Source organism: Pempheris klunzingeri, chromosome 2, assembly GCF_042242105.1.
Source record: "Pempheris klunzingeri isolate RE-2024b chromosome 2, fPemKlu1.hap1, whole genome shotgun sequence".
Taxonomy (NCBI): domain Eukaryota; kingdom Metazoa; phylum Chordata; class Actinopteri; order Acropomatiformes; family Pempheridae; genus Pempheris; species Pempheris klunzingeri.
In genome coordinates, this window is record NC_092013.1 from 4,248,727 (window position 1) to 4,264,515 (window position 15,789).

A 15,789-nucleotide genomic window follows, 5' to 3' on the forward strand; every position below is an offset into this window, starting at 1 on the left:
GTGTCCACTGGAATGTATTTATTTTCTCTTTGCTTTAGCGCAGACAGTAAACATGCTGGAAGTGATTCATCTCATCTGGGTTTTGTTCCTTTCAAAGTTTGTCAGCATGACAACCTCTAAAAGTTTCATCGTACATTGTGTTTAGAGGAAAGTGACCTTCCTCTGTTTTGTGGCCTGAAATATTCTGTGTTGCGACATTTGATCCAGGATTCAGTAGAAAGACAACAATAGGCTGCCAGTCCTCTCGGCCACCAGTGTTGCTCGTTGGCTGCAAAACTGACATGATATTTTAGAAATTCTGTGATTGTGATTTATTGATGTTAAAACACCCTAAAGAAAACATTTTTCCGTCCGTCCTTTCAGATGGTGGAGGTGTACAGCGTGACGGTGGACTGCACTGTGACGTCTCGTTTCGCCCACACCGTCATGACCTCCAAGGCTCTGAACAAAGCAAACTCCTCGCAGGAAATCTTCTTCGAGGTGGAGCTGCCCAAGACCGCCTTCATCACCAACTTCAGCATGTCGGTCACAGCTCAGCACCTTTGACAGCCAGCACAGACCTCGTCTTTCTGCACGTCTGACAAAATGTGTTTGTGCCTCGCAGGGAAATTGACGGTCAGGTGTATGCTGGGGAGGTGAAGGAGAAAGAGAAAGCTAAGAAACAGTATGAGAAGGCTGTTTCCTCTGGACAGACTGCTGGACTGGTCAAGTATGGGCTGAAAAATGTTGCCGTTTGGTTTAAACACTCGATGGTGGTGTGAGCATCACATCAAAGTTATACTTGTCCGTCATTACAGGGCTTCTGGGAGAAAGATGGAGAAGTTCTCAGTGTCTGTCAACATTGCAGCCGAAAGTAACGTGACTTTCATTCTGACCTACGAGGAGCTCCTCCAGAGGAAACTGGGCCAGTACGAGATCCTGACCCGGGTTAAACCCAAACAACCGGTGCAGGATTTTCAGGTTGAACAAATGCTCCTCTTCTATTTTTCTTAATAATGACACATAATTATGACTAATGATTGAGCGTCAAGAACTTGTTCCCACAGTTGATCTGCCTCAGTGATTATGCCTGCATGTATGTGTTTGTGTGCGAAACAGATTGTGACAAACATCTACGAGCCCCAGGGCATCGCTTTTGTTGATACCACTTCAACTTTCCTCACCAATGAGCTGCTCGCCCTGGTGGAGGAAACCGTCACAGACACAAAGGTAAAAGGCTAGAAAGACTTCTATCCTTCTGCTTAAAGATTTTTCAACAGTAAATGACTAAAACTAAAAACTAACCTCTTCGTCTCTCAGGCGCACATCTCCTTCTCACCTACACTGGAGCAGCAGAGGAAATGTCCCGTATGTGAGGGCACCATAATTGACGGAGACTTCGTCATCAAGTATGATGTGAAACGAGAAAAGAGCCTCGGGGAAGTTCAGGTCAGCTGCCAACAAAGACTTTGCAGCAGCACATAAGATTCAAGTATCGATGCCTTTTATCAAATTCTTTCAAAGTCTTCACTAGATATATTATCGTAGTTTGGACAGTCATCTATCTAATCTGCATCTTGACTAGTTGGTGGTGACATAAACCCATGCAGTGATAATCACAGTTTATTCCCAATCTTAGTTGTACTTCCCCAGCCTTCTCAGTGTGTGCGTAGCTGTGCCCTTATGTTACACTTCCTTAATAAAATGCTGTATTTCCCTTCAGATTGTGAACGGATACTTTGTGCACTTCTTTGCTCCGCCTGACCTGCCAAGACTCCCAAAGAACGTGGTGTTCGTGATTGACAGGAGCGGATCGATGAGAGGGAGGAAGATTGAACAGGTAAAAGGCTTTGTGTGTGTGGCTAAAGCTCTCGACTGCATGCATCACTGTGCGTGGGCCCACATCTTCATTTGTGAAATTGGGAACCTTTGCAGACACAGGACGCGCTGATCGCCATTTTGGAAGACCTCCACAAGGAAGACCACTTTGCTCTCATTCTGTTTGATGATAAAATCGTCGCCTGGAAGGACTCTCTCAGCAAAGCGACAGAGGAAAATGTGTTGGAAGCCATAGCCTACATCAAGGAGCTAACGGACAATGGAGGTTAGATGGAAACCTATGGTACCTGCGTGTTTTGTGCACTTCCTTATTGAGTCGACTAGAAATCCAGTTTGAATATATACAATTTACAAAATGTCAGACAAGAATCCAGGAAATATATAAAAATATAAACCAACTATAGAGTCACTGAGGTTAATACTGAGAGGAGAGCAGGTGACGAGTGATTAAAGCAAAACATCACAAATGAGTTTTTGCAGCTATTAGACAGCTTTATTAGGCATGACAAACTTTAAACATTTGCCAAAGAGATGTAAGTGATGAAGAGGGATGTCAAGCGTGTATGTGGACTGTACAAATGAAGAGCAAATCACAAAAGTTCAAGGCCAAAGAGAGTTAGACGAGAAGACTCTTCCATCTGTCCGTTCAGCATGAGGCTATAATTACAACATGCTATATCTTAGCTTAGCATAAAGATGCCTTCGTGCCACTGTGAAGTTGACTGAAACATGCTGAGACTCCAGGAAGTCACTGCATCGGCTAAAGAAACTAGAAGTGTAAATGACGTGTGAGCTTTTTAAAGTGCTGATGGATTTTGGACTTTGGGACAGAGCCAAGCTCGCTGCTTCCCCCTGCCTCCAGTCTTTATGCTAAGCTAACATAACTGTCTGCTCTCCTCAAGCCAGCATATCCCCACAATTTTGAACTACTACTTTACAGAACATATTGAGTGAATGTTTCTTGGGTTTCTCTATGATAACGTGTTAATCTGCTCATTGTGTTGATTGTGACCTTTCAGCCACCAACATCAATGACGCTGTACTGAGGGCAGTGAGCATGCTGGTGAAGGAGAGAGAAGATGGGAACCTTCCAGAGAGGAGTACAGATATGATCATTTTACTGACGGACGGGATGCCAAACCACGGTGAGCTGTCTTAATTTGGAAGAAAAGATCCAATGCCACCACATGTAGGCCAAGTACAGCAGCTTAAAACAAATCTTACATCAAGCCAAAGCTCTCTGCACTGTGCATAAATGGTAAATATTAAATGGTCATCTTGTTTAAGAGTAATTTTGTTTAATACAAGGAGAGACATATTGCACCAGGTTTTAGCAAAACTGCTACTTTCTGGTGTCGTGCCTGAAAAGTGGTCAAAAGGGATTTGTCCTGTTTGACACACGTTTGTCAAGAAAGACCCGAGGAAGATGCTTGGTTAAGATTTGTTAGTTATTTAATGGAACTGCAAGGATTTGCTGAAACATAAGAGAAGGAGTTGGAGTGGACATTTGTTCGATGTGCTTCATGTTTACTTTTTTCTGCTGCATTTCATGTTGCATCTGCGCGTTTGAAGGAGAGTCACATCTCCCGGCCATCCAGGAGAATGTGCATGCTGCTATTGGAGGAAGCATGTCTCTGTTCTGTCTTGGATTCGGAAATGATGTGGATTACTCCTTCCTCGATGTGTTGTGCAGACAAAACAAAGGACTGGCCCGCAGAATTTTTGAGGGTTCAGATGCAACACTTCAACTTCAGGTAGAGTTAAAAAAAAAAATTTTAAATGCGGATTTAAAACAAAGACAACGTCCATGCACGTTTGGGGATATTTGTTCGCACCTTCACGGATGTTTGGTAAACAGATAATGCATGATTTAGCGCGTGTCTTTGTTCCAGGGTTTCTATGAGGAGGTGTCCAGCCCTCTGCTGTTGGAGGTGGACCTGCGTTATTCTGACAGCGCAGTGGATTTCTTGACCAAACACCACTACAGCCAGTTGTTTAACGGCTCAGAGATCGTGGTGTCCGGTCGGCTGAGGGACAACGACCTGGATAACTTCCTGGTGGAAGTGTTCGCCCAGGGGGTGAGAAATGGACAGCAATAGAACATGAATAAAACACACTATCAAGTCATTGTGCATGACAGAGAATTATGCACTTGTTCTCCTGTGACTGAATATCGATTGGTGATGCCCAGAGGATGAATCCCGCTGGCTTTAGTGATCCCTTTACTTTTGATCAGGCTCCATCATCAGGTCAAAAACTAAACCCTCAACCTCAGCTGTGCTTTATGCCAGTCAGTTAATGTTAGCATGCTAACCAGCTAAACTATGCTGGTGAATATGGTGAACACTGTACATGTTAAACATCACCATGTTAGCATTGGTGATGTTAGCATTTAACTCAAAGCACCGCTGTATCGAAGATGCACAGCCTCGAAGACTTTTACTGCTGCTGTTGTTGTTAGACTGTTTATTTCCTCTCCTGTCATTGAATGTCTCCTCTTTCTCCAGCCTGAACATGACTTCTTGGAGCAGGGAAAGGCCAGCGTGGTAAAGTTGGATGTGATCTACCCAGGGCAGGAGTACGTCTTTGGGGATTTCTCAGAGCGTCTGTGGGCCTACCTCACCATCCAGCAGCTCCTGGAGATGAGGTTCGTTCATCCGAACTGTGTCTGTCAGCCTCTTCTTTCCCCTGCACCAAGGGGAAAGAAGATGTGGTGTGCACTTTTTTTATTGCGCGTTGTTAGAAAACCAGCTAATCTCGTCTTCTAATCTTCTAATCTAGTCTTTTTTGTGTCCCAGTGACATTAGCACTGAGCAGGAGAAAGAGACTACGGTAGCGAAGGCCCTCGACATGTCCCTCCGATACAGCTTTGTCACCCCTGTCACCTCCATGGTGGTCACAAAGCCTGAAACTGAGGACGGACCAGGCAGACATCTCATCGCCAATAAACTGACCGAGGGCAAGAGAAATGCAACCAATCGTGTTTAATTAGTTATCAGCTGATTTCTTTGTTTATTTTTATTTGTAAAAATAGAAAAAAAAGTGATAGTGATCAGAGTAAACCAGAATATTCTTTATTTTCAGCTTCACAGCACATTTTACATCATGAGAAACCTGCTGAAGGAGCATGTGTGAGTAGAACTTTGTGTTGTGTGTTTTTCTCACTGCTTCACAGACCAGCGGCAGGAAGCAGAGAGAAAGAGAAGCAGAGGTACGACGATCTGTTTAAACTTAACGACATGCTTCGCATAAATCAGATTTTGGGGCTGAACAAATTTACTTATGTGTGCTTTTATTGTTTTTGACAACAGGTTCTTCATCACGTGTTACCAGTTCCCGTAGCCAATCAGATGGTGAGCTTTTTATACAGCTCTGGTGTAACTATTACCTCATTTGATCGTACGCATGCTTTCATCATTCCTGCCGCTTTTACTTAAATCTTCCATTAAAACTCACCCAACAAATTCATGAAAGTTTAATTTTCTCTCTAAAACAAAATCATGACACCTTTGACATTTTAATTATTCAGTTTTTCTTTTCTTTTCTTCATTTTCTACATATGTATCTTGTATTTAATACTGAAGGAATCAGGGTTGGGGGAATGTCACCACACAGTGTTACTGTTGCTGCAGATCATATTCAAACATCTTAACAACAACAAGTTTGACTGTTGTGTATGCTTGACACTGACACTGACGCTTGTGCAGTGGACGGAGATCCTCATTTCATGATCGAGCTGCCAGACAGACACGACGCTCTGTGCTTCAACATCAACGACAAGCCAGGAACCATTTTCAACCTGGTCAGAGACCCAAAATCAGGTCAGTCACTCAGCGGTCCTAAAACCAGAACACGAGTCTTTTTTTTTTAAATATGAGAGGGGACAACAAACTCAAACCTGTCGTTATTTCATTTTATCCCGCTGTTTTCAGGGTTTGTGGTAAACGGTCAAATTATCGGCAAGAAGAAAGTCGTTCCTGATGGTAAAATGAACACGTACTTTGGCCGCTTTGGTATCGTCCACGAGAGGCTGGGGGTGAGGCTGGAGGTGAGCACCCAGGACATCTCAGCCTTCTACGACGGGAGGCAGGTGAGGCTGCTGTGGTCTGATGCAGCCTCTGTCAAAGAAAACAAGTGAGTAACACAAATATGAAGTTTTTGTAGTTACTAAGTTATTGGACAGACAGACAGACAGACAGACAGCCACTGTCAGGCTGTTTACACCTGGTCCAGTCATTCAGATGATAAAATGATGTATGATGTGGCGGCCTATTGTTAATATTGTGAATCACAGAGAAATAACATTATCACAACTTTCCCGTCTTCCTGTCAGCTGTTGGTCACAACTTTTTGGTTTCTCCTTCAGTGTGGACTTGAGGCTGACAAAGAACTGCAGCCTAATGGTGACGCTGAGGCACTCCGTCAGATTTATGGTCATCAGACACACAAAGGTGTGGAAGAGACGCCACGACCAACAAGCCTACCTGGGTTTCTACACCCTGGACAGCCACCACTCGTCTGCTTCAGTTCACGGCCTGCTAGGTAGAGTTTCATACCACTGTTTTGTGTTTGCTGTATTTGAATAAACCTGAAGATACGAAGGAAACTACTTCCCTCTAGGTCAGTTCTACCATGGGGTCGAGTTTGAGGTGGCACACCTGCGTCCAGGTGAGGATCTGGAGAACCTCGAGGCCACCATGCATGTGAAGGGACGCACACTCAACGTGACCAGGTGAACATGCCTCATTAAGTTAGAACGCACACACATAATGCACGTGAGGTGAAAGAGTATTTCTTTTTGCATAATCAAAAATAATCATTGTCTTGTTTTTTTCTCTCTCCCACAGACACTGGCAGAAAGACTTCAGCAGGCAGGTGAGGGATGGGGAAAATATTCCCTGCTGGTTTGTCAACAATGATGGAACAGGCCTCATCGATGGAGCAGCCTCAGACTACATTGTGTCGGGGCTTTTTGAGACTGTTTTTTGAACCTTGAAAATTCAAAAACGTCAGTGGCATTGTGCACTGTGTGGTGAGAGACCCTAAACGACACAATAGAAACCAGAATAATTTGAAACATTTGTATATAATGGCAATAAAGAAATAATTTATGTTTCCAACTAGCTGCCAGGGTGTTATTTTAGGTAAATGTATTTGGATGATAATAATAATTTAAAACGAATAACTGGCTGGAATATTTGGGAGTCAGCGTTAACTGTGTTTGAAGTGTGGGTGCCAAACCTGGTGGTGTATCATTGCATTAGTCTTCAAATTATATTTGGCTCATTGTAGATTATCATTATCATTTATGTCAAACATAAACATGCAGAGTGTTTAATGGCTGATGTAAAGCTGGACCTGTGCTTAATGTGTTTCACAGCTTCCAGAGTTTCTGTAACAAACCAAGAAAGAATCATGCAGACATTTTTGCTTTATTACGTATTAGAACAATAAAACACAATGAAAAAACGAATGACAATGGAAGCTGCTGGTGTTCTTGTGTAAATAATCTTTCACAACAAACTGAACTGTTTATATCCTTAGTCGAGGTTCATGTGCATCTTCAGGCTTCTCTGTAAATCTTATACCTTAAACGTCACATCTAAATGGTTTCTCTCCCGTGTGGACCATCATGTGTGTCTGAAGATGTGCCTGACGAGTCAATCTTTTCCCACAAACATCACAGCCAAATGGTCTCTCTCCTGTATGTGTTCTCATGTGTATCTTAATATTTTCCAGCCACTTAAATTGTTTCCCACAAACATCACAAACAAATGGTCTCTCTCCCGTGTGGACCCTCATGTGTGTCTTAATATATGTCTGACGAGTAAATCTTTTCCCACAAACATCACAGCTAAATGGTTTCTCTCCTGTATGTGTTCTCATGTGTATCTTAAAATTTTCCAGCCACTTAAATTGTTTCCCACAAACATCACAAACAAATGGTCTCTCTCCCGTGTGGACCCTCATGTGTGTCTTAATATGTGCCTGATGAGTAAATCTTTTCCCACAAACATCACAGCCAAATGGTCTCTCTCCTGTTTGGACTCTCATCTCTGAATCTACCTTTTGCTTCACTGTAAAACATTTCTTATGTTCCTCTCCATTGTCCTCGGTTTGGCTTTGCTGAAGCTGTGAATGCTTCTCCTCATCATCTTCACTTCTCACAGTAACAATAGAAAATGGAAACCTGGTGACATCGGCCTCCTCCAGCCCATTAAGCTGCTCCCCCTCCTGACCGGTCCGGAGTTCCTCCTGTTCCTCCTTTATGTGTTGGGGCTCTGGCTGCCCCTGGTCCAGGTTGGGGCTCCACTCAGTCGGATCCTCTTCTTTAACCACAGACAGCTGCTGGACTTCTGCAGGGAGCACTGAAACGCACACACACACACATTATGGACAACTGTGACTTTATATACACACTGTAAATATATTTATATGTTAGCAATAGCAGTTTATTTAGCATTAGTAGTTTATATTTTTTTTATATTTCATTTTATCCTCTTTTACTCTTTGGAATTCAGTGTGGACGGCAAAGTAAGACTTTCATTGTACAGGGAAACCCGTTTCTGCACTGTGCACATGATAATAAACGCTTTGAATCTTGAATCTTGAATCACTGAGACCTTTGGTATCATTACTTTATGTTAATGAGTTTTCAACACCACAACCAAACTTCAGTCATGACCCAGGTCATAATGCACATTTGGATGTGACTGTTTCTGTTGGGTTTCCTCCCTGACTGAGGGTGGTGGTGTCCTCTTCTGCGTTTTTTTTTTCAGTGTTATGAGTTGCAGTTGGTGGCTGCTGATTGGCTGAGGTCCTGACAGCGCCTACTTTAAAATCGCCCAACCGGACCCTGCTGGGCCACCTTGTGTTTTTGGGATGATTTTCCTTTTCCTTTGAGTCCCTTTTCTTTTTTGATAGGGACGCAGGTAAGAGTGCTGTATTTTCTTTTTTTCAGTTAGGAAATTTAGTTTATGTTTTTATAAAATGTTTTGTTTGTTGTTTTGGCTTTTTCTCACCCTGAAGCTGAGAACTGCCTGATAATAAATCGATTCTGTTTGGACTGCATCTGCTGTGGCACGGGTCATCTTTGGGAGTGGGAAAGAGAGGAGTCACTATCTACACACACACACACACACACACACACACACACACACCGTCTAATCTGATGACTGCAGAAGGAAAACATAATTTGTCAGTGATTTTCAAAAACAGATTCTGGTTAGATTGTAGCACAAAAACCTTCATGGTTAAAATAATAACCACTTTGCTAAGGTTTTAGGGAACGACTGAAGTCACTGTTAAAAGAAAGACGCCAATGCTGACTGTTGGTAGGAGGAAGAAAACGAACACTGCGTCAACATCCAACGACCTCCTCCCTCTGTGGGCTTTGTGTCTCTATAACAACATCACACTATTTCCTCATTTGCTCCAGACGGACATCATTCCTACAGAATCAGAGGCCTTTGCTGCTTAAACATTTTCTCAAACAACTGATGTGTTTTTTTGTTTGTTTGTTTTTTAATTCAGAGGACAGTCTCCTCCTTCTATGGTGTCATACAGTGTGGTGCATATTTGCCAAAAATGCAAAAACAATTTTTTTTTTTTACTTTACCCAGAATGCTTTTCGTGCCAACCAGTGAAAATGGCGGACAATAGCACATCTTCAGTTTTAATTTTGGAAAACACCACAATTGTTTTGTTACGGGATGTAGTTTTAAGACTTTGTCCGCCATTTTCCGCTGGTTGGTACTGACTGCTGCTGTTGCTAGGTTACGACCTTGTCTTTTGGAACTCGCGAACACGTGGTGGCTTACGACACAGGAAGTGGTGACCATAATGCGCCTTACGTTCGAGTGCGTACGTAGGGAGAACGCCGTTACTACGCAACATGGACGCCAAAAAGACTCCTCATTGCTAGCAACAAGCTGCTACCAAGCCCCACAGTTTAGCTAACCACAGAGCGGGTAACTTAACGGAAGTTTAGCTCAGACAGAAAATTACCAAATTCAAATTCAAAATACCTGAAATAGCTTTCAGAAAATTTCCGCTGATGAAGTGAATGCCAAAAAAGTGGGTCGTTCATTCTTAACCAAACAGGACCCCGTTTCTCTGATCAGTTAGCAAGCTAAGCTAACAGCTAGCTACAGCAGTGTTAGCAGCAGGTGCTAAAGAATTTCACAAGAGGAAAATACAAACCACAAAACAACAAACAAAGAAAAAGTTTATCACTAAAATCAGATGAAGTGTTGTATATAGTATGGCAGCATTTAACATGGAATTAAAACGTCAGTTAAACCCACACAATCAATATGAAGGGCAAGAACAACAGCGAAACTGTACAAACCTGATCTGTGTAACTGAACCGTCGGGTTGAAAAACGGCTCCAGCAGTTTGTGTTTTCGCTCGTTTTCTTTTAAACGACACAGCTCATCCTCGTATCCTGCTATTGTTCTTTCAAACAGCCCAAAAATTTCCTCTTCAACCGCATCTAGCCGCTGTTTCAGCAAAGCCCTAAGCAGTTCTAGCTTTGACATAGTGCCGAACACAACAATAAAGTATTTTCCCCATAAAATAATATCCTTAAAAGTTGCTGAACCAGCAGGGGAAAAAAAAGACAGATTCAAAAACACGTTGGCCTTTTTCAAACAGTCGACAACAGATGCTGTTGCTAGGATACCATTCCATTCCATTTTCAGTTAGCTTAGCTAAGATAAGTTAGCTTAATTTTGCTAAATTATCTTATTTTATCTAAATTAGACATTGTGGAATAAGATTATTTTAAAACTTTGAAAAGCTGCAATGTTGCACATAATCCCACTGACTCTGGTTGGCATATTATATTAATACAGGTGATTTTATTTACTTACTTTTTGTCCTCTGTGGTGCACTGAGCTGTTATCACCACTGAGGGTCAGCAACAACTGCAGCAGGTCTGTCTCCTTAGGTTTTATATATGTATTTGCTTAAGATACTTTAAAATACTCTTTGTAACATGAATAGAAGTGCAGACATGAAAGCTGCTTTCTCTGCTATGTTTGTGTATATAAAGTCCTGCCTTGTTAAACATTTTTACTTGACCAAGATGTTGTCGCTGATGGCAGCCATGTGCCCTCTCTGGATATGTTTTTGTTTATTTGTTCAGTCTTAAGCTCTCTTTCCCTGATCACATACAGATTTCTTCTGCTTTTGCTTTTTTGTCACACTTACATGTTTCAGATCATCAAACCAATTTTAATATCAGACAAAGATGACCTGAGTAAACACAAAAAGCAAATGATGATTTCATTCATTAAAGGAAAAAATCTATCCAAACCAACCTGGCCCTATGTGAAACTATGTGAACTGCAACCAAGCGTTTGCAATAACTGGCGATGAGTCTTTCACATCGCTGTGGGGGAATTTTGGCCCACTCTTCTTTGCAGAATTGTCTTAATTCAGCCACATTGGAGGTTTTTCGAGCATGAACGGCCTGTTTAAGGTCATGCCACAGCATCTCAATTGGATTTAAGTCCGGACTTGGACTAGGTCACTCCAAAACCTTCACTTTGTTTTTTTTTGAGCTATTCAGAGGTGGACTTGCTGGTGTGCTTCGGATCATTGTCCTGCTGCATAACCCAAGTGTGCTTGTGCTTAAGGTCACGAACTGATGGCCGGACATTCTCCTTCAGGATTTTCTGGTAGAGAGCAGAATTCATGGTTCCATCAATTACGGCAAGTTGTCCAGGTCCTGAAGCAGCAAAGCAGCCCCAGACCATCACACTACCACCACCATGGTTGACTGTCGGTATGATGTTCGTTCTCCAAAATGCTGTGTTAGTTTTACGCCAGATGTAACGGGACGCACACCTCCCAAAAAGTTCCACTTTTGTCTCGTCAGTCCACAGAATATCATCATCATCAAGATGTTTTTTAGCAAGCGTGAGATGAGCCTTTGTGTTCTTTTTGGTCAGCGATGATGGCTCTCACTGTTGTTCGCTGGAGTCCCAAAGCCTTAGAAATGGCTTTGTAACCCTTTCCAGACTGATAGATGTCAATGACTTTGTTTCTTGTCTGTTCTTGAATTGCTTTAGATCGGGGCATGATGTGTTGCATTTTGAGATCTTTCAGCCTACTTCATGTTGTCTATTTAAGTGATTTCTTGCTTCTACAGCTCTGGCAGTAATCAGGCCTGGGTGTGGCAAGTGAAATTGAACTCAGCTTTCAAAAATGTGGTTAATCACAGTTAATTCATGATTTAACAAGGAGGGGGCAATTACTTTTTCACATAGGGCCAGGTTGGTTTGGATAGCTTTTTTCCCTTAATAAATGAAATCATCATTTAAAAACTGCTTTTTGTGTTTAGTCAGGTCATCTATGTCTGATATTAAAATTGGTTTGATGATCTGAAACATGTAAGTGTGACAATAAAGCAAAAACAGAAGAAATCTGTAAGGGGGCAAATACTTTTTCACACCACTGCACACTTTTGTTTTGCTGGTTTTGCAGAGCCTTTCGTTGGAAGAGCAGCAGCAGCTCCATGTGGGATTTGCAGGAGATGCCATCAGCCAGAGGCGCTTAAAATGGCTGAAAGGGTTTTGAACTGTGCTCCAGTCACTCCATCTGGCCAAAGTCTGCTCCCAGGCCAACAACATGGATGAACTGCTGCTTCTCAACAGAACAAATAGTCTGTGATAACTTCCCTTTTGCCCAGCTGGCAGACTTTTTGTCATACCAGCTATTTTATTTTATAAAGGACCTCTATTTTCTATATTTTATTTGTTATTTGATATTTATCTTGGCTTAAAACCGGACCTGAGAACGTAATTTCATACCTCCCCATGTGTAAGCGTGTGTTGGTGTGACAAAGTTCCTTGAATCCTTGAATCCTTGAATATGAAAACAACATGGTCAGGCTGGATTTTGTGTCACTACCATGAAAAAAGTGGTCTGTTTTGGACAGGTGACACTGAGGCAGAGAGACTGGAGAGAAATCACTTACAGAACATGTTTAAGTCTTTAACTCCCACATTAAACAGATTTCTAGAACTGCCTTTTTCCATCTACGTAATATTGCCAAAATCAGGCCCATCATATCCACTGATGATGCAGAAAAATTGGTCCAGGCATTTGTCACTTCTAGGTTGGACTATTGTAACTCGTTATTATCAGGCTGCCCCAATAAGTCGTTAAAGACTCTCCAGCTGGTCCAGAACGCTGCTGCTCCTGTTCTGACGAGAACTAAAAGAAGAGACCACATTTCTCCTGTACTGGCTTCTCTTCATTGGCTTCCAGTAAAATCTAGAATAGAGTTTAAAATCCTTCTCCTCACCTACAAGGCTCTTAATGTTCAGGCTCCATCATATCTTAAAGAGCTTATAGTACCGTACTACCCCACTAGAGCACTGCGCTCCCAGAATGCAGGCCTACTGGTGGTTCCTAAAGTCTCCAAAAGTAGTTCAGGAGGCAGAGCTTTCAGCTATCAGGCTCCTCTCCTGTGGAACCTCCTTCCAGTCTGGGTTCGGGGGGCAGACACCCTCTCTACATTTAAGAGTAGACTAAAAACCTTCCTTTTTGACAAAGCATATATTTAAGGGCTGGCTCAGGCCTTAGACCAGCCCCTAGTTATGCTGCTATAGGCTCAGACTGCCGGGGGACTCCTATGGTGCACTGAGCTCCTCTATTCTCTCTCCTCCTCTTCCTCTCCATCGTTATGTCTCATGTCAGCCAAATGTCTGCCTCTAACTTGCTATCTTCCCCGGAGCCTTTCTGTGCTTTCTCATCTCTCAGGTTCCTGTGGATCCTGTGGATCCTGGTCCTGGCCCTGCTGATGTGGTTCTCTGGTTCCTGTGGGTCCTGGTCCCGGTCCCGCTGATGTGGTTCTCTGGTTCCTGTGGATCCTGGTCCTGGTTCTGCTGATGTGGTTCCCTGGTTCCTATGGATCCTGGTCCTGGTCCCGCTGATGTGGTTCTCCATCAGCCAATGGATGTGCGTCTGTCCATGGCTACAGCCTGTCCGTCCTTGGGAGCTGGATCTCTCCTTCACTGTGGTGCTCCCGGAGGTTTCTCTTTTCCCACTGGGTTTTTGAGTTTTTCCTTCCCGAAGAAGGAGGGTCATAAAGGGCAGGTGATGCCTCGGACTGATCCACTGGCCTCATCGACTGCTGGACTCTTTATTAGATTGTTTGTTCGCTTACACTTGTTTATTTCAGTGAACTTTGTAAAGCACTGTGAGATACTCTGTTGTGATATTGGGCTATACAAATAAAATTGAATTGAATTGAATTGAAAAGTCTAACAAATTCAGCACATAATGAATGAATGCAGTGCCCAGCACTGGTCTTTTACCGCTTTAAGCATCTGCCAAAATTCAGTGCCAAATAATGAAGATGAGTCACCAAACGGAGAGCAGAGTACAGTTTGTCAAAGTAGGAACATGATATTGTTTGTTCACAAAGTCCAGAGTAGCAAAGCACTAAACACGCCTGGTAAAAGTTGTCTGTTAAAGTGAACTTTACATTTATTGAGACTTTGATTCCAGTATCATATCACGATAGTCTGATTCATCTACATGATTATATACAGATGAAAAATACATGAACACACAGACACCCTGTATTTACATTGTTTTAATACAAATAATGTATATCTAGTATATCTAGTTGCAATATGAACTGACTGATAATTCCTGTTTGTGTTATTATCTCCTACACTAAATAACAATTTTGGTATCACTAATTGGTGATTTTGTGATATTTTCCAGTGGACTTGATGCTTGTTTCTCTGGTCTGGTCTTCTATCTGGCCTGAGCACAGATATTTTCTTTGAACTGCATGAGCACCAGTGTTTACTCCTCAGGGCCTCTTGCACATTAAGCTCAGGCATGTTGGTCAATACTCCAGGACAACACACACCCACACACACACCCACACACACACAGTTTTAGTCCCTCCCCCTGAACAGAGAGGGCTCTTTCCCCAGCAGTGAAGTCAGATGCTGTTCAGTGGAAGTTCAGTCATGTCTGGACTGCTGGGTGTTCGACTGCTGCTGCTGTGGGGCAGCGCCTGCCTCTGGCTGCCCGGCCTGGCCCGGGGGGCTCTGGTCATCTCCGGGGCCCATGAAGCTCAGCAGGTGAGTTCACACGCTGACATGTTTGTCCTCTGATCATAATTTGACATCCCAAAGTTGAAGTTTAATATTTCCAGTATTCATCTTGTGTGGTTGTTCCTGATTTCACCACCAGTATGTTTTATTATGAACAATCTCTTTAACACAAACTGTGCTCCTTCAGTGCTAGTTTGCAGCCTAAATCAATCAATATATACTTTATTAATCCCCAAGGGGAAATTCCATAATCCTACTCAGTTTTACTATATGATTAACTTCTCTTCTTTGTATGTATATGTGTGTTTCCCATAAGTTTTTCTTACAAACTAGTTCATGTTATTGCAGTAGTTTTTCCCCGAATATCTTGGCAGCATGTTGGTTCACCCTGCTGTGTTTGTATTGCAGGAGACAAGAGGAGCAGCCAGGTCACTGCAGGTAATAATTCATATTATTAAAAAGCATAAGGAAACAGTGGCAGTCTTACATTTTGATTTCCCAAATCTACAAATCAATTATGTTCCTTTTGATTGTTTTTCCGTTACAGAAAAGAAGTACAAATGATGCCAAGGTAGGAAAATAATCTGCACCTCTATTGATGAGACATCTTCAATTCAATACAACATTGTTTACTCTGTAAGCAACAGCACATCAACAGGTGCACACACACAATAGATAGAAGAGAAAAGAAAATGCTGTTAATCACCAAACTAAGTATTAAAGAGCCTTGAAGCCATAAAAAAGCATATAAATGGCCTTTAAAGATCTAAGAAGAAGGATGGTCAGATGGACTAAAGGACTTGGAGAGGTAGAGCATAGCGACATCCTGAAAGAAGCAATGAGAGTTCACATTAAATCTGCTCAGGTTGGATCAAGAGGCACATTG

At 42.4% G+C, this 15,789-nt stretch overlaps 1 protein-coding gene across 1 annotated transcript; it reads left to right on the forward strand.

The window, feature by feature from the left end:
* Positions 1-363: 363 nt before the first annotated feature.
* LOC139220356 (inter-alpha-trypsin inhibitor heavy chain H3-like) lies at positions 364-6,807 on the forward strand. The gene is made up of 19 exons (XM_070852437.1): positions 364-521; positions 605-709; positions 798-960; positions 1,099-1,209; positions 1,300-1,428; positions 1,703-1,819; positions 1,915-2,083; positions 2,838-2,963; positions 3,391-3,572; positions 3,711-3,896; positions 4,326-4,465; positions 4,617-4,777; positions 4,994-5,029; positions 5,130-5,171; positions 5,526-5,639; positions 5,751-5,952; positions 6,185-6,360; positions 6,439-6,550; positions 6,666-6,807. Exons 1-19 carry the CDS (start codon positions 364-366, stop codon positions 6,805-6,807), a joined length of 2,571 nt encoding a protein of 856 aa, XP_070708538.1.
* The last annotated feature ends 8,982 nt before the right edge of the window (positions 6,808-15,789 follow it).

Bases quoted from the DNA above. Each gene is read 5' to 3' on its own strand.
- LOC139220356 (XM_070852437.1), top strand. From the start codon at position 364: ATGGTGGAGGTGTACAGCGTGACGGTGGACTGCACTGTGACGTCTCGT. The intron at 2,084-2,837 runs GTTAGATGGAAA...GTGACCTTTCAG, and splicing joins GGAGCTAACGGACAATGGAG to CCACCAACATCAATGACGCT. The intron at 5,172-5,525 runs GTGAGCTTTTTA...ACGCTTGTGCAG, and splicing joins TTCCCGTAGCCAATCAGATG to TGGACGGAGATCCTCATTTC.